A 17,303-nucleotide genomic window follows, 5' to 3' on the forward strand; every position below is an offset into this window, starting at 1 on the left:
ATGTAAATTATAAATTAAAATGAAAATAATTTAGCGATAGTGTCAGAATGCACGCTTCTCCTTCACACAGTAATTATAATGTTACTACAACATAAAGCATAATTTTCAATGATTTTTTTTTTTTTTTAAGTTCTCTGTTACTGAAACATATCTTATATGATAGTGAGTCACATCAAGCAACTTTTAATAGTCCATCTAAGAAGTGACCTTTTCCTGACAAGTTGTAATGCTGTAAATTCCAGTTGTAGAGCTACCAACAGTAGTTTAACGACACAATAATATAGCAATGGTAGTTTAATGACAATAATTTTTGTTAGTACAGCAGTAATAGGGGAGAGATTGAGAGAACAAGCCTACCAACCTACTACATACATACCAATGTAATAGCATTCAAGTGGTGCAGGCTTATAAAACCAGCCTCATTCAGTATTCTTGACTGTCATTAGAAATAACCATCAACTATCAAATACCATCAACTGGTGACAATATACAGTGTAGGGACAATTTCTTATGAAGGCAAGCCACTCGACTTTTAGTACTTTATACTGACTATTTGAAAGTAAATAATGCAATATAACATGAAATCCTCTTTAAAGGATAAGATTGTATTCTATGCAAACGTGGAAATCCAAGAATATTACATACCCTTTCAGATACAAGTGAGTTCTGAGCAAACACAAACTCTGTACTTCTGTTTCTCTTGTATGTTACCTGTTCAAAGGAGTGTGTAATAATCAAACTTGTTGGTTGCTCAGAACACCCAGTATTTATTGAGATATATTCATTATTTGCTGTATTGAAACCATCTTTATCCATTCCTCTGTATGGTCCATTTTATAGTTGTAAGGTGCTCGAGCGAAGATGATGCTCAGCCATGCTATGTCTGTAAAAAATGATCGCTGCATCACGGCATGTATAATTTCATGTTCCTCCAAATGGCCACTTCCCTAGCCACTGCTCCTCGTTTTTAGCAGATCAGTGATGAGGCAACCACACGGTTGCATGGCACATGCATGTTCAGGGGTGGATACAGGAATTCCGTAAAGGGGAGGCGCCTTTACAAAATTAAAGGGGGCGCGCATGTGAAAAATGAAGAGGGGGTGGCTAGTGCGCCCCCCTCTGGATCCGCCACTGATGTTACAATCCAATATTTTGTTCTCATAGTGCCTTCTGATGGTGCCACACTAGCCTGGCTCACAGGGCTGCCAGCCTAGCTGTAGCTCTCGTGAATCCCCCATGGTATTTGGGCTCGCGGGATCTGGAACCTCCGACCCTGCCTGACGCTGTCATATGACTCGCTGCTCTGTAGGGTAAAGGGAAAAAAATTGCATTTGTCAATTTCCACACTTGATGGTCAATTATTGTATCCATGAACGCTGAAATTTTCAATGCACGAGAATATTCACAAAAAAAGAACATACAAAATCTGGCCCAGACATACCTTTGCAGGCCAGGGCACTTGCATTGTGATATCAAGTTTGACTACTAGTAGAGTCCTAATGCCATAGATACAATTAGAAGTATCTGGGAGTAATAGCTAGCTCATTTCAAGCAATGGATTTAAAAAAAAAAAGTTTGGTTGAGAAGTCACTTTCTTGGGAATATATATATATATATATATATATATATATATATATACAGTTAACAAAATTATTCATACCCTTGGGAAATTTTGTTTTGAGCAGATTTCTTACGAGTAAAGGATGGAGTGACAGTGATTGGGTGTTATATCTCAACATTTCTATTGTTATGCGAATGAGGTGAAACTGGAATTAATGTCAATTTATAGAGGACAAATAAGAGTAAAAAGTTAACACCCCATCACCATCACTCCATCCTTCACTTATAAGAAATCTGCTCAAAACTAATAATTTCTCAGGGTATGAATAATTTTGTTGTTAACTGTATATCTTTTTTTTTTTCAATTTGATTACAATGAGAAGACCACAAAATGCAGAACCCCTCCATGCGAGATTAATGTGTCCACAACCTTTTTCTACCATAATGTGCCATAATGAATAATGCATATACAGCAATTATAAGAATCCATCCCCATGACTGTTCATGTTTTGGTTTCATAATCCCACTGTTTAAGTTGTAACAAACAAAATAAAAGCGATTCCAGCTATAATGAACATTAACCCGTTGAGGACGAGTCCTGAGTATACTCGGGCAGGTGTCTATGGGAAATGCGTGCTGTAGCAAAATCAAACCGTCTTCAACGGGTTAATACAAGATTTCCATGACAGATAATTTTACTGTTAACCCGTTGAGGACGAGTCCCGAGTATACTCGGGCAGGTGTCTATGGAAAATGCGTGTAGTAGCAAAATCAGTCCGTCCTCAATGGGTTAAAACTCATTATTTCCCTTATTTACTCTGTCCATTCTAAAGAGATTTCATTCCAACAGATGAGTTCTTGTGGTCTCGGCTATCTCTTATACGAAATGACAAGGATGCCCTGTTTATAAATGTTGAAAGAGAGAGTATGGGTAGCACCTTGCAACATACCTGTGAAAGATACTCTGCCTCTCTGCCAGAAGCGATGTAAGGACGCATGAACTCTGACTGACCGGGTCTCGGATCGGGACGGCGAGCGATATTCGAGATGTGAGACCGCATGCGTTCCTGTTGGGAGAGTATAGAGGAAGTAAGAGAGACATCTTGTGAGAAATTTGTGTTGTATTTTGCAGTATTTCTCTTTTCCTCCGTGTTATAGATTGGAAGATAGAATCACAGGATTAAGGGTTCTTCTTGTAGCCGAGACTTTTCTCTTAAAGGTACATACATAATTATGCACTTTCTCTCCTGAGCATCCCGTGTCATACTGTACGGTTGGAACAGTATCATATACCCCTTATTATCAAAACATTGACCATCCTTCTCTTTGCAAGCAATTTTTGAGCCATTCTTAACACAAGTTAAAGCATTTCAGTGCTTAGAATGCAGGTTGTCCTCATGAGTATTAAAGAAGTCAACAAACCATGTAGAATGCAAGCAGTGTGTCAAAAGCTGATACAAACAACATGCATGCTTGTACTTACATTGAGGTATGGAGACTGTGTGATGACTTCAGCCAGGTGACGCATACGCCGGTCCTCTTCTGTGTTGTGACTGAGATTGTTGGAGAAACTCTCGTCGCTGAAGCTGTCCTGGCTGTCGAAGATGTCGCTGGTCTGGTCGCTGTACATGTCAAATTCGGAATCGACGAGGTACGATGGCAGCTTGTTGGCGGCTCCGCGGTACGGCTGATTGAAGCGCGCAGCCCGTTGCGAGTATGGCATGTTGTAGAAGACGTTGGAAGGTTCATTCCGCCTCCTTGAGTACAGCGGTTTGCCGCCGTACAGGAGGTTGCGCTTGCGGTACCGCACGAGGGCGGCACACAGTGCAAGGCCAAGGAGGAAGAGCACCACAATGAGCCCGACAACACCGAAGACAATGCCGACAATCTGGGCCTCGCTTAAACCAGCTGTGGGAAACAAATCATAATGGCAGCATTAATTAAGACAGAGTTGGACAGACCTGGTAGTGTGGGGTAACATGGGTAGTCTGACTGAATCGAACTTCATGCACTGTCCTCAGGATACATTCGAAAATCAAAAAAGTGCCCGTCAGCAAATCTGTGCATCGAAGCATAAGCTTATGCTACAGTGCACTCCAATTATAACAAGCATGGTAACAATGAAATTCCGGTTACAACAAAGTGAAAACTCAGGCCGTCACATTATCCACTCTATGTGTTCTTGTTGTTTATCTGTTCGGTTATAACGAAATTTTGATATAACAAAAGAAAACCGCCGGTCCCAAGGACTTTGTTACAACGGGAGTCCACTGAACTACAAAGTCCCACTTGAACAAGGACCTTGGGACCTTACAAATCTTGAGGTTGGTTTGAGTGTATTAGACACAAGTATACAGTACAGTGGAAACTTGTTACAGGGGTCAAATATAACAGAACCATCACAAACAAGGTTATTTGCAGACCCTATCTCTATATTTCTTTGTTTGTGTACCCTGAAATGCAAAAAAAAAACAAACACCCAATACATAAAAAAGCAATTGTCATGGTTTTTAGGTCCACATTACAAAGAGGTTCCCCTGTATTGTGTTTCCAACATAGAGTGGGTCTCTGTTTATCAATTTTCATTTTACCAATAACAGCTTTGTAGAGCTTTCCCATCTACTAAGATACATTTTCATCTACAATGTATTAACCTGCTGAGGACATTTGATTTTGCTACAACACAAACTTCCAATAGACGCTGGCCCGAGTATATTCGGGACTCGTCCTCAACAGGTTAACACATATTCAAAGTTGGGAGCAGGCTTTGGAATGTCAGCCCTGCAGCTCTCTGGACAGGAAGTAATATCCCACTCACTTTCTGGTGATAGGGTTGGAAGCGTTACAGTGACTCCTGTCGTGGCTGTCACTCCCGCTGCCGTGGTTTCTGCCTGCGTTGTGGTAACATCCGGTGAGGTGGCTGTCGGGGGTTGCGTTGTTAAGGCGATCTCGCAGTTGTCTCCCTCATAACCGGGAGGACATCTTCAAGACAGAGAGAGAGTGAAGGGGAGAAAAGAGAAGAAAAAAGTAAGTTGAGCTTAGTGGTAGTCACATCTCCAAGTTAAATATTATTCCTACTTTCAGACAGGATTTCAGGATTTGAAAAAACAAAAAATTCTATGAGTTTAAAATTTGAAGAGGATAAATAAAATGTGATATTCTTGGATATGACCTGAAAGCATTATTTCATGTAAAAATCGCCCTGGACATTAGGCCTCTGAAGAAAAAGTTTGGTAAATAAGAGCATTAGTTACTCCAAATCAGAGAAGACTTTCTTGATTGTCGTTTCATTTCTTACACGTAAGATTTGCAATATCATAATTTTCTTTCTCTACAAAATGAAAGAGCAGCAAAAACTTGAACAAAAAAAAAGGTAGTTGTAGTCAGCACTCGTGTAAGTATTTTGGTTACAAGTATACCACAAAGTATTGCAAAGACACCCACACACCACACACTCACACACACACACACACACACACACACACTTTTTTTCTTTTTTTTTCAACGATGTTTATTCTGTTCCATTCAAAGTAATAGAAAAAAATAACAATTTTCATTTGCTACAATTGAAATGACGAAAATATACATTTGTGATCATAATAGCAAATTTGCTATTGCTGTACATAATGACATAACAAAAATTACATTTTCATGAACAATTATCAATTTACATACAGTCACTTCCCCTATGCTCTCAAAAAAATTGCTTAAATTTAACAGTGATAATTCAATTCTTCTAGCATTAATCTTAATAATCATCCAAATGAATTATGCAGCAAAATTATACAGTAATAAATAATGGAACCATATTATTTATCAACCAATACCCGCCCACCTACTAACTCATATCCCTTCCTGAGTCCCTATGACCACCCCCACCAGTTCCTTCCCTTCCTGTTTCCTCCCCCACCCCTATCTGTACCCATGCAACACACAAATACACACAACACACCCATACACACACACACATACACATGCACCTAATTTGGTTAACTGCTCTTGCCTACACATCACAATATAGTAAATATAGTTATATAATCAGCCCGCCAACAGGCTGACAGGAACGCATGGGAAAGGAGGGGGAGAAAATACAACACAACACAAGAGAAAAAAAAAAGAAGAAGAAGAAGAAGAGGAGGAGGAATGAAGGAAAGGAAAAAAATGAAGAAAAGAAAGAGTGGAATACTATGGAAACATTACTATTTTCATAAAAGTCACAGACGTTGCACGTAGCTTCAGACTGGTTTATTCAACGAAGTCTCAAAATATTCCCATTTTTGTAAATGTACATGTAGCTTCCCAGCCTTGGTCGCAAGAATTTTTTCCTCATTTATTAATTCAACAATAATCTTTTGCATCTTTTCTCCAGTGGGTAACTTATTTCCCATTCTAGATTTAAAAATGATGTATTTTATTAAGATAATCAAAGTATTTACACATTTTGATCTATTTGAATAACCCGAGATTCCCCCAAATATATCTCTCCAATCCATATTCCTTAACTCATTTATATCAAAATAATTAATTATGAATTTCCATAACGGTTTCACTTTAACACAGTGTAAAAATAAGTGCAGATATACACACACACACACACACACACACACACACACACACACAATCATATATTGTACTGTGCCATGCATGACCCATGAGGCTACAGTCTAATTCGATATCACAATAAGTTGTGTATGTAACATTATATTTTTTCCAATTCATCTTACAATTTTGCAACATCTTTAAGCTAGGCAGGTCAATGTTTTATAATCATGGCATTGCATAGCTTTGAAGTTGACTTCCTTGATGCAGCCATCCTTATGTAGCTTGTTCTAAAAAATCAGATAAAAATATTTTTTATGTACATTGTATAGTCCCACTTACTGGCACATTCTTAGGCCATTAGACAAGGAACACGTCCCTCCGTTCTGACAGAAATCGTCTGTACATTGCTGGTTGATCACTAGATGACAGGGTGGAAAAAGAAATGGTAGAAAAACACAAAACAGACTCAATGTCAGACCAACAGTGCCATAATATTCATGACTTGCAAGATATCATAGAATGAAATACAAACTCTTTTCATGTGCTCCTTGGTGATGAATATATCTCTGACAAATCCTCTAATAATCATATGGCACATCATCAAAATATTACGATATGGTTTGTGGTGACATGATCTGCTCTGTAGAAAAGGAAAATACTCCAGCGTACACATTTGATGTCAGCATTTCACCTCACTCCCACTTTATACAATCGCTGGTATTTTGTACATAATTGATGGTGCAAATACACGGCGGGACATATTTGATCATTGCAGCAGACACTAACTTAATCCTGCAACAACACTGTAACTGAAAGATTAGCATGATAATTGTTTGTTTGAATATGGACCTACCATGGAATGAAATAGACCCACGAAAATAGACATAAAACAATCAACACTTCGCTTTCCAAGCAGAGATTACAGAGATTTATAGTTATTGCCAGTATTTGAGACGCCTTTATCAGCAGTGTCATCTAAATATGGACAGCTGCTAAGTATCAAGGGAGCAATAAATTGGTAATAACATGTGTATACCCCTAGCATAATATACTGGAAAGTGCTGTCTTTGAACATACACCCTGCGTTCACATTAGTCCCCGCGACGTGGAGAAAGTCCCACGCTGCGGGACTTTCTCCTCCCAAACCATAATGTGAACGCTCACTAGGACTTGTCCCCCTCGTCCCTGCCACGCAAGTCGCGCACGGGGACAAGATTTGGAGGGGAGAGTGACCTTGGGGCGAAATTGATAGCGTCGAGTTGTGGTCATCAAATGTGCGCATGCGCTATGCCTGGTTTCAAGGGCAGAGTTCACCCTAAGCTCCAATTGCCCCCACAGATGAGAAAACAGTGTGGACGGTCAGTCGTAAAAAAAATAAGATCTCTTGTGGCTGTCCCCGCGTTGCAGGGACCAATGTGAACGCGGGGACAGCTGTATTTCTCATATCCGGCCAAATAGCCTATCTGGATGCCCGTCAGTGCCAATGTGTCCGGTTAATCAAGGTCAAACTGTACAGAGGTTACATGTAAAATCCTGTAATTCTAAATGCCCCCAAACAACAAACAAACAAATTAAAAACAAACAAACAAACAAACACACAAAAAGACGGACAGAAAACAAACCCAATATAAGACATAATCATAATCAATATCTAAATGCTACTGTATGTAGCAACATGCAAGAAGAGGTACGTGTAACAGAGTCAAGCCCCAACACTCACATCTGGCAGACACAGAATTTGTGTCGATGGTGATATTTCCCTGTGACGCGATGCCGGTGCTTAGTTCTGCCTGGCCAATGACGTTGGCGATGGCCGTCTCCGACGTGCTGACCGACTCGTTAAAGGCCAGATAGAAAGAAGCCGCTACCGAACCATTGGAAAACCCATCGATGACACACAGGAGGTAGAAATTCTGGAGGGACGGCTCCAGCAGTACGGCATAACGAGCCTGAAATACAAGAGATGTTACACTCTTTTATATATGTATGTAGAATTACGTGATGTGATTTTTCAAATTTTGTACATGGGTATCAGCAAACACCTTTTCTTCTTGTGCATCATTGCTGAGCATTAAACGATCTGTGATTATAGAGAGAATACACAGAGAGAATTAACTCTTTGCATCGTGACTTTAGTGTGTGTTATGCACATTCTTCTCATACCAACAAGCTGATATGATGCACTTTTGGACCACTTTGCGTTTGAGCACTCTCTGGCATAGCAGAGTAGGGTTTCCTATGCTTTTGGTGCACATTGGAAAGTGGCCCACTTTTGGCTCAGTACTGTGCAGTACTGCTTTCTTAGATACAATCAACAGTCAAGTATGTGGGAGGACTGGCACGGAAATGCACTATAAAAGTATATCGATGTAGATTTTGATTCATCCAGGTAGTATGTTAAAGCGTGTAAATTAAATCTGTTCGACTGGACTTACTTGAAAATCACGGAGAGAACAGTTTACTGACTCGTCCGAGTCACTTCTTCAGCTCTGTCTGGCTGGCGAGCATTCACCCGTGGAGGGTGAATGGGTGATGTTACTGCCTTTATTGTCTGTACGTTGAGGAATTTTGCTGAAGAAGTGACTCGGACGAGTCACGAAACTGTTCTCTCCGTGATTTTCACAAGTAAGTCCAGTCGAAGAGATTTAATTTACACGCTTTACTATTAAAGTAATTAAAATGACCATGACTACATGCTTTGCAACAATGGAACAGTTCAAATTTCAAAATACAGTGGAACTTCCCCATGAAGAGGTCGGATATACATGTAGCAATCTTATAACGATGTGATTTTTCAGATGCGAGTTTCTTCACTTTGTCTCCCTCTACAAATCACATTCAATGTGATTTTTTTAGGTCTGGACTCTTCATTTTTCTTTGTGTACCCTGATACATCGTTATTGTCATGGTTTTTAGATCTTCATTATTGAAGGTTTCTCCTGTATTCTTAGACTCTGAAAAATCTGACTGCAGGATTTAATGAAAAAACAACTTTTTCATTTCCGGGTAGCTATCAATTTATACAGTTTCTTAACCAAAAGTCACCATATTGGGCAGTTTTCTTGCTTTAATAATGTCTGTTACTTTTTTGGGGTGACATGTTGACCATGGGGCAAGGTCATGATGGGTCATTCATGATTCCTGATGGACATATTGAGGCAGGGCTGCCTGGGACTCACCGAATCGCAAACAAGCATAGCCAGCTGGTTGTACACTGCGCTCGTAGGATCTGTAAGGTTGCTTGTGAAGATAACTGGCTGGTTGTTGATGGTGGTGATCGTGTACTGACACAGGTAAACCTCAGCCACTAAAAATGGCAAGTAAAAGGAACATTATCACTGTTATTATCATCTATGCACCTAATTTGAAAATAAAATGACATTGCTTCACATTCTACAATAAACTTCTTCAAATTCTTTATCTCAATCCTTTCAAATTATCTTACAAATAACAGTTTGCTACACAATTTCGCTGAAAATATAATTTGTTCAGTCATTTTAAGAAAATATGCTACTTTCTTTAATATCTCAACATCACCATGAGTGATTACATGTAGGTTGATTATTATTATAAATATTGGTGTTAGTTGCTATTGGAAGTCAGAGACATAAGATATTCCATCATACTTACATGTGCAGACTCCATCCCAGAGAATATACCCCATTTCTATCTGGCACTGGCAAGAATACGATCCAGGGGTGTTCACACAGGTTTCTCCTTCACCAGTACATGGATCCTGAAGGCACTCGTTGATATCTGTTAACATCAGTAAAAAATTAGCTCAATAGTTTTGTTTTCTTTCAATGTGACCATCTAGAACACCAATCGGTGAATATTACTTCATATCAATGTGTCACTTTCAGTAGTTTCACCATTTAAAATATTGTGGCATCATAATCATAACCATAATTTTCAAAGTAATCATATTTTCACTCTATACAGTCTCTGGACTACTGTACAATAACTGAATACATGTACTAGATTATTAAATTTGCAACAAATTTAAGAAGCTTATAGTGCAAGTTTTGCTCTCTCACAACAAGTTGGCAAATTGTTGTAAAGTTCTTCCCCCGCAACAAACAACTGACCAGTGCAATTTGTGAATCCGTCTCCCATGTAGCCATCCATGCACTCGCATGTGTAGTTCCCGGAGCTCCCGAGGAAGATGCAGTCAGCATTCGAAGTGCAGTTATCTGTCTGCTCAAAGCACGGATCCATAACTGTGGGCAAAGGGGGAGAAAACTGTGTTGTAAATCATTCCTTCACGGAGGGTCAATTCAATCGGTATCACTGACATTATGTAATCATGCCACGACAGTCCAATGATGCTTTATACACAATAATATATTAACCCATTGAAGACTACTCACGTGTATACTCAGGCAGGTATCTATGGGAAATGCATGCTAGAGCAAAATCAGCTTAGCCTAAATGGGTTTAATCGTCATGTCAGAGTCTGTGGTTGATGTCCTGCAAAATTATATCACAAAAATATGTGTCCTACCTCTTCTTTTCGATCTACATCAATATCCAGTCCAGTTGATACAATCGAGTTAAACTCTGTTGAATTCTATTCATTAGGATATAACAGGCATTCTCTTTATAGCAGATCTTAAAGAGAATTCATATTCAAGATCTACCTCAAAAAAAAAAAGAACTTCTCATCAGACCCACTACATACCAACTTCATTATAACAAGCTGTTTGGGACCACAGGAATTTTCCTCATTAACACCCGATATCTCATTGTATTGGGCATAAAAACAAAAACAAAAAGGAATAGGGATGTGTTAAATTACCTTGTAAAATCAGGAATCTCGCTATATCTGTGCTTGTGATAATGAGGTTCCAATGTATATATATATTGTAACTTTCCAGCATGATTACCCACCTGGTTCGCCAGCAAAGACCGACGTCCTCAGGACGACGTTGTTTGGCAGCAGGATATCTCCGTCCCTCCCTTGGAGGCCCGCCAGGAAGGCAGCCGCGATCTCGTCGCCGACGGGGTTCGCCGTGGGGAGGAAGTCGACGGTGAAGACCACCTCGACCCCCGTGGGGAGGAGGCTGGAGGAGAGGACGGAGACTGAGGTGTAGTTGACGAGGACGCTTGTCTGGAAGAGTGCGTCCACCTGGTAGTGAAGTAAAGCCAAGCAAATTAACGTTTAACCCGTTAAAGACTAGCCCTGAGTGTATATGTGACCCGCGACAACGGTTTCAGGCAAAAGTCGCAAGAGTAAATTCCCTCCTAGGCGGGGTACAAAGATTTTGACCATTATTTTTGTCGATTTAGGTTTTTTGCAAAAATCGAATCTTTGATATGTTTTCTACATCTACACTAAATTTCATAGCATAAGACTAAAGTTTTTCCTATCGAAAATGGAATTTTAAGCACCCTATGTTGGATCGCACTCGTCAGTTTCGAGCTTCTTTCGAACGCCGCGCCAATATCCCCAGTGTTGCTACGGCGCAGGTTCTTGCATGCGATTGGCTGGTGCGTCGCATACATTTACATAATTCGGCTTTCGGAGACACCAGTTGCAGCGTTTGGGGAATGCTTTGTCCACGCGTGCACGATTACATGCTCTATTGTTCTTGCTATAGTGGTTTATATACACGCTCGCTCTGTAGTGCGTGCTCTTCATTTGGCTTTCTATCCAAACTATTCTACCGCAATGTTAGACAACGGAAGTGAAACAAAAATCATTTAGCATGACATAATCGTGTGAAAATAAATCTAAATATTCTCAAATTTGTCTACTTGTACATGTAGTAAAAAATATGACAGCAGACTGACTCAATGGAAGGTAGATGAGAGGAAAGGAGCGGTCACATGTGACCAATTCTATTCAAATACTACACGTCAAGTTCACACCAAACTAACGAGTCGTGTTTGTTTGTTTGTTTGTTTTAATTTAATTAGCACCACCGAACACAGCAACATATGCATGTCTTGTAAAAGCAAAACAAACAGGAAGCGTGACCCTTGCCAGCACTAGCAATTGTCTGCCTTCTGATGGGTCGCCAATGATAAAGACAAATTAACCACAATGAAAACGCGATTTGTAAATGTGTGGATTCGCCACCGCTCCTGTTACATGCACAGGGTCATGGCGTGTGGATGCCATTGCGTAATGCGTGCGCCATACAGTTGTACATATGTACATGTACACCATACGTGCAATTATCGTATTCGCCATCTTGAAAGACGTACTGGTAAACAAACCTGAGCGAAACGCATTGTTTTTCGGCTCCATACGCTGAGCTCCGAGGAAGGTGCCCGGGAAATTTGACTCTCTCAGTGAGCCAATCAGAAGGCAATGTGGTTGCTAGAGGCGGAGCTTAACATCGATTGGCACCATCATACGGATGGGTGATTCTCCCCTCGCATCGCTGCTCGGACATTGTCTTTGAGAAAGAGGTGAATCTTCAAAGCCTGTTTTCTCGCAATTTTGTCAGGCTGACAACTTAAAAAGTGCATTTTATTTCTCTTTCTATGCCCACTTATGGTGCCGAAGAATACAAGTGTTTTATATCAATGCAAAGCTTAAGAAACGGGCAATATGATTCAGTGAAAAAATGAATTTTCAATATTCCTGACTTTTGCCTGAAACCGTTGTCGCCGGTCACATATATTCAGGCAAGTGTCAATGGGAAATGTGTGTTGCAGCAAAGCCCGTCCTAAACGGGTTTATGTGTGTATTAAAGAGAGGTTGTGTTTTCCTGAGAGGGCAACATATCTTATAGGAATGAGGAAATACAATGCTAATGGTAATAATGATGATGATCACAATGATTTTGATAATAACACAGTAGGAAGAAAGGAGGAAAATGAAGAAGAGGTTGAGGATAAAGAGGCTGAGGAGTAGATGGAGGTGGAGGAGGAGGAGGTGGAAATGGAGGCTAAGTAGAAGAAGGTGGAGAGGAGGTTGACAAGAAGGGGTAAAAGGAGGAGAAGGAAAACTAGGAAGAGGATAACAAGAAAAAAAAAAACGAGAAGAAGGAGAAAGACAAGAAGTACCAAGAGGAGGAGGCAGAGAAGGACGAGGAGGAAAAGGAGGAGGATGAGAAAGAGGAGCAGTAGCAGGAGGGGAAAGAGGCAGAGAAGTTGTAGGAAGAGAAGAAAGAGGAGGAGCAGTAGAAGGAGGGCAAAGAGGATGTGAAGAAGTAGAAGGAGGAGGAGGAGGAATAACAGGGAGAGGAGGAGGAGGAAGAGGAGGAGGAGGAGGAGGATCCAGGAGGAGGAGGAGGAGGAGGAGCAGGAGGAGCAGGAGAAGGAGGAGAAGGAGAAGGAGGGCAAAGAGGAGGTGAAGAAGTAGAAGGAGGAGGAGGAGGAGGAATAACAGGGAGAGGAGGAGGAGGAGGAGGAGGAGGAGGAGGAGAAAGGAGAGTATGAGGGAGAGGAGAGGAAAGAGGCAGAGGAGGAGGAGTGTCACTAGCATACTCACATCTGTTTCAAGCTGTGGAATGTAGGAGCTGAAATCTTGGTAGTCGAAGAACTGGTCCAACACCGTCAAACCAGCAATACCCTCAAAGACTGCAGTCAGCACCATAGACTTGGCCACTGTACGGTGAGGGGATAAGATTTGTGCCAATTTATTATGATGTTTCTTCTGGCAAAGGAAAGGGATATGTTGTCTTATTTGTATTACAGAACACACTCATCGGAAGTCCTTTTTCTCCTGGAAGCTGAAAGTGAATCTCTACTCCATGTTCACATTGAATTTAGATAGATATTAAAAAGTACATACAAACAGAACGGTGCAAGGTTCATTCAAATATGGCAAAAGCTACAAAAGTTTTGAGAAATTTCTGTTTACACATTCTGAAAAAAATAAATGGGAAAACTAGCCTCAGTCACTTTTTATTCATATTGGAGAAAGCTATGATAACATGGCCTAGTAAATCACCACTTGACTTTGGCTCAAATTTTCACTAAATATCACTTTTTAAAACACAAATTCTGGTTTGAAATTGCCCAAATTGTCTGCCAGCCAAAAGAGTTCTTACCCAGGCAATCTGAGCCAACCCGGTAAAAACCTGTCCTGCACACACACTCGTAGGAGGCTGGAAGATTCACGCATCTCGTGTTTGCTTGGTCAGCGCATGGGTCGTCAAGGCACTCGTCAATGTCTGGAGACAGGCGGTGGTGGTAGCACAAGAAGAGAGAGATACAAAAAGATTGGTAAATTCATGCTGGTATAAGACAGGCCTAAACTGGTCCTATATATTGCTATATGACAACAATCCATAAAAACAGCACAATCACATAAAATATCAAGCGGCTTAGTTGGCTTTATATTCCCACACAGAATAATTTTGACCACTTCTGGACTCTCAAGTCTTGAAAACTGCTCAGCTATCAAGAATGGATGAAAGGACACACTAAGTTTGCATCATTTTATTTTTTTTTTTTCAGTCCCCCCCCCCCCCCTCCAAAATTGCTTAGGGTACAACAGCAACAGGCGTCATTGGTCATATACAGTACATATCTATTCATCTTTTCATGTATTCATTTACACTTTTGGGGGTGGATGGGTAGGTACTTGTAGATCACAATTTCTTCAATCCCTTGAGGGAGAGATAGAGTTATGGTGCAATGGCTATATATATGTATCTATCTTTTCAGATATTCATTTACAAGTATTTTTATTTGTCTATTTATTTATTTTTTTTTTTTTGGGGGGGGGGGGGGTGGTGGAGAGGGTGGATAGGTGGGTCATGATTTCTTTTTTTTTTTACCTTGACATTGCCCATTGGTGATCTGGTAGCCAGTGGCACAGAAGCAGGTGAAGGCCCCAAAGGTGTTGAAGCACTCCTCAGTCACCGGGTCACAGGTGCTGATACCAAGAGTGCATTCATCGATGTCTGCAGGGATGTAGGAAGAGAGAGAGAGCGAGATGTGAATCACGACTAACCCGTTGAAGACGAGTTCCAAGTATACTCGGGCAGGTGTCTATGGAAAATGTGTGTTGTAGCAATATTGGCCTGTCGTCACTGGGTTTAACTATTATTTCGACCAAAAAGTAGGCAGAGTAATAGAATCTTTGGTGGTCTGTCTGAAAACTGAAAGGATTGTAATGCAGGGGTGTGAGAAAAATTGCAGAAAATAAAAAAGAACAAATCTGAAACTTCTGAAAACAAGTCTGTTCTGAAGCGCATTAAACTGTAAACATTTCAATGCATTTGAACTGAAAAAAAAAAAAAGAAATTCTGAGTTTTGAGTAAAGTAAAATAAGTCTGACATCAGATTTAGCTCTGCACTCTCACATCCCTGTTAAAGGAGGAGCAATTGTTGTCACTTAGCAGGACAAACCAGACAGACATTCAATTGTAAGGATGCTGGGTGAAGTACTTGACTTCAAAAGTAGCAGTAGTGCAATCACACTAAAAAGGACCTTACAGCACAGTCCTTATCAAAGACAGCTCGGACCATACAGCAGTCGGTCAAAGGGTTGATCGAGTTCAAGTGCCCCTTCAATGGCCGCTGCAAATATACAAGTGTATCTAACCGCAACTACTTCAAGAGGAATGGGGGGTGGTAGGAATGGGGGAAGGGAAGGGAGGGGATGGGAAGGGGGAAGGGTGGAGAATGGCTCAAGTATTAAAAACCTACTCACCGTTGCACTGCCTTCCATAGGGCTCCTCCAGGCTGATAAACCCAGCCTGGCAGGTGCAATAGTAGCTGCCCAGGGTGTTTGTACACACTGCCAGCGGATCACAGTCATTCAGGGCTCCGTCGGAACACTCGTCAATATCTGCATAGAATCAAAACACGTTTTTTCCCATCATGCCAAAAATCAACTCTTGACAGATCTTTTCTCCTTTTTCTTTTCTTCTGCTGTTCTGAGTTACACAATACCGTCTTCCACCAATTGAAGATGAGTCCCATGTAGATGTATTCTAAGGCAGGTGTCTAGGGAAATGTGTCTTGTAGCAAAATCAGCCTGGTTAAGCTGTTAATACTGAACTAACAACAATCTAAACATTCAATGTCCGTATGTCCTCTTATTACACATACAATTGTACATGAATATACTTCTTCATATGATGAATATGTTTCATACAAATTAGAGTACTACAAACTATGATGTGTAGCTTCACTGATATCATTTACAGGGGGAGGGGAAGAATTTCCCGTTAGCACGGATTCTTCTTTAGTATTTAAAAAAAAAAAATAAGTTGGGGGCAGGGGTCATAGACTAAAGCTTCACACCTATCTATCAGCCAAAATCAAATCTGACCTATGCAGTCTGTTCCGTTGGATGTGTAGCCGGCCTCACACATGCAGCTGTAACTCCCTGCAGTGTTGTTGCAGATCTCGTTGCTGCCGCAAATGTTCGGCTGCTCCTCGCACTCGTTGATGTCCGTGCACTCCACGCGGCCGTCGCCACGGTAACCGTCGCTGCAGGAGCACACGTAAGACCCCTGGAGGTTGGTGCACTGCGAGTTGGCTACACACACGTTGGTGGAGTTGCATTCGTCGATATCTGTGTCATGTAAGAACGAAGATTCTAAAATAGACAGGTACTGAACACACAGAATCATAATGAAACTATATTTGATGCACTCAAAAATTCTTTTTTTTTCATGGATTTTACTACTCAGTCTCATCAGGTACATGTGTCTACAAGTATTTTTTGGTCAGACATTGATGGAAGTGTACAAAGTAAATAACTTTTGCTGTGGTTTGTGCTATGTAGCAGAATGTTTAAAGGGGATGGCTAGTAACCGATCAGTGGGAATCAGTGGGAATGCTGAGGGATGATTGTTCCAATCTTTGTGGGATTCATTTAAGAGTATATTATATATCTACTGTTGTGTGAAAATTATTTGCTTCAGAACGGTCTCATATTCAAGTAATGTGCAGATTAATGCCCCGTCACTGACCAGGGATGCTTACCTGGAAACATTAAACTGCACATTACTTGAATATGAGACCATTCTGAAGCAAATAATTTTCACACAAGAATAGATGTATAATGTACTCTTAAATGAATCCCACAAGGATTGGAACAATCATCCCTCAGCATTCCCACTGATTCCCACTGATCAGTTACTAGCCATCCCCTTTAAAACAAATCCAAACAAAACAAAACAAAACTAACCTCGCCCCCCCCCCCAAAAAAAAAAAAATGAACAAAAACAAACAAGCAAACAAAAAAATAAGAAATAAAAAAACAGAGGAGTGGGCAAAATGACATT

General features: G+C 40.6%; 1 protein-coding gene across 1 annotated transcript in view; it reads right to left on the reverse strand.

Annotated features, from left to right (window-relative positions):
• Window positions 1-1,210: 1,210 nt before the first annotated feature.
• The window catches only part of LOC139712022 (uncharacterized), a 79,184-nt gene continuing 63,091 nt past the window's right edge, over window positions 1,211-17,303 (reverse strand). Inside the window, exons 54-68 of the mRNA XM_071623861.1 lie at window positions 16,343-16,588; window positions 15,719-15,856; window positions 14,841-14,966; window positions 14,109-14,231; window positions 13,547-13,662; window positions 10,993-11,230; window positions 10,191-10,322; window positions 9,733-9,858; window positions 9,282-9,409; window positions 7,823-8,051; window positions 6,442-6,520; window positions 4,379-4,542; window positions 3,044-3,468; window positions 2,511-2,627; window positions 1,211-1,303 (exon numbers count right to left, since the gene is read on the reverse strand). Of these exons, the coding sequence (XP_071479962.1) occupies window positions 1,211-1,303; window positions 2,511-2,627; window positions 3,044-3,468; window positions 4,379-4,542; window positions 6,442-6,520; window positions 7,823-8,051; window positions 9,282-9,409; window positions 9,733-9,858; window positions 10,191-10,322; window positions 10,993-11,230; window positions 13,547-13,662; window positions 14,109-14,231; window positions 14,841-14,966; window positions 15,719-15,856; window positions 16,343-16,588 (2,480 nt within the window). The remainder of the gene's footprint in view (window positions 1,304-2,510; window positions 2,628-3,043; window positions 3,469-4,378; window positions 4,543-6,441; window positions 6,521-7,822; window positions 8,052-9,281; window positions 9,410-9,732; window positions 9,859-10,190; window positions 10,323-10,992; window positions 11,231-13,546; window positions 13,663-14,108; window positions 14,232-14,840; window positions 14,967-15,718; window positions 15,857-16,342; window positions 16,589-17,303) is intronic.

The sequence above is a fragment of the Diadema antillarum genome, unplaced genomic scaffold (genome assembly GCF_040938485.1).
Source record: "Diadema antillarum isolate AM-2024a unplaced genomic scaffold, OU_Dant_1.0 seq00001751_RagTag, whole genome shotgun sequence".
Lineage (NCBI taxonomy): Eukaryota > Metazoa > Echinodermata > Echinoidea > Diadematoida > Diadematidae > Diadema > Diadema antillarum.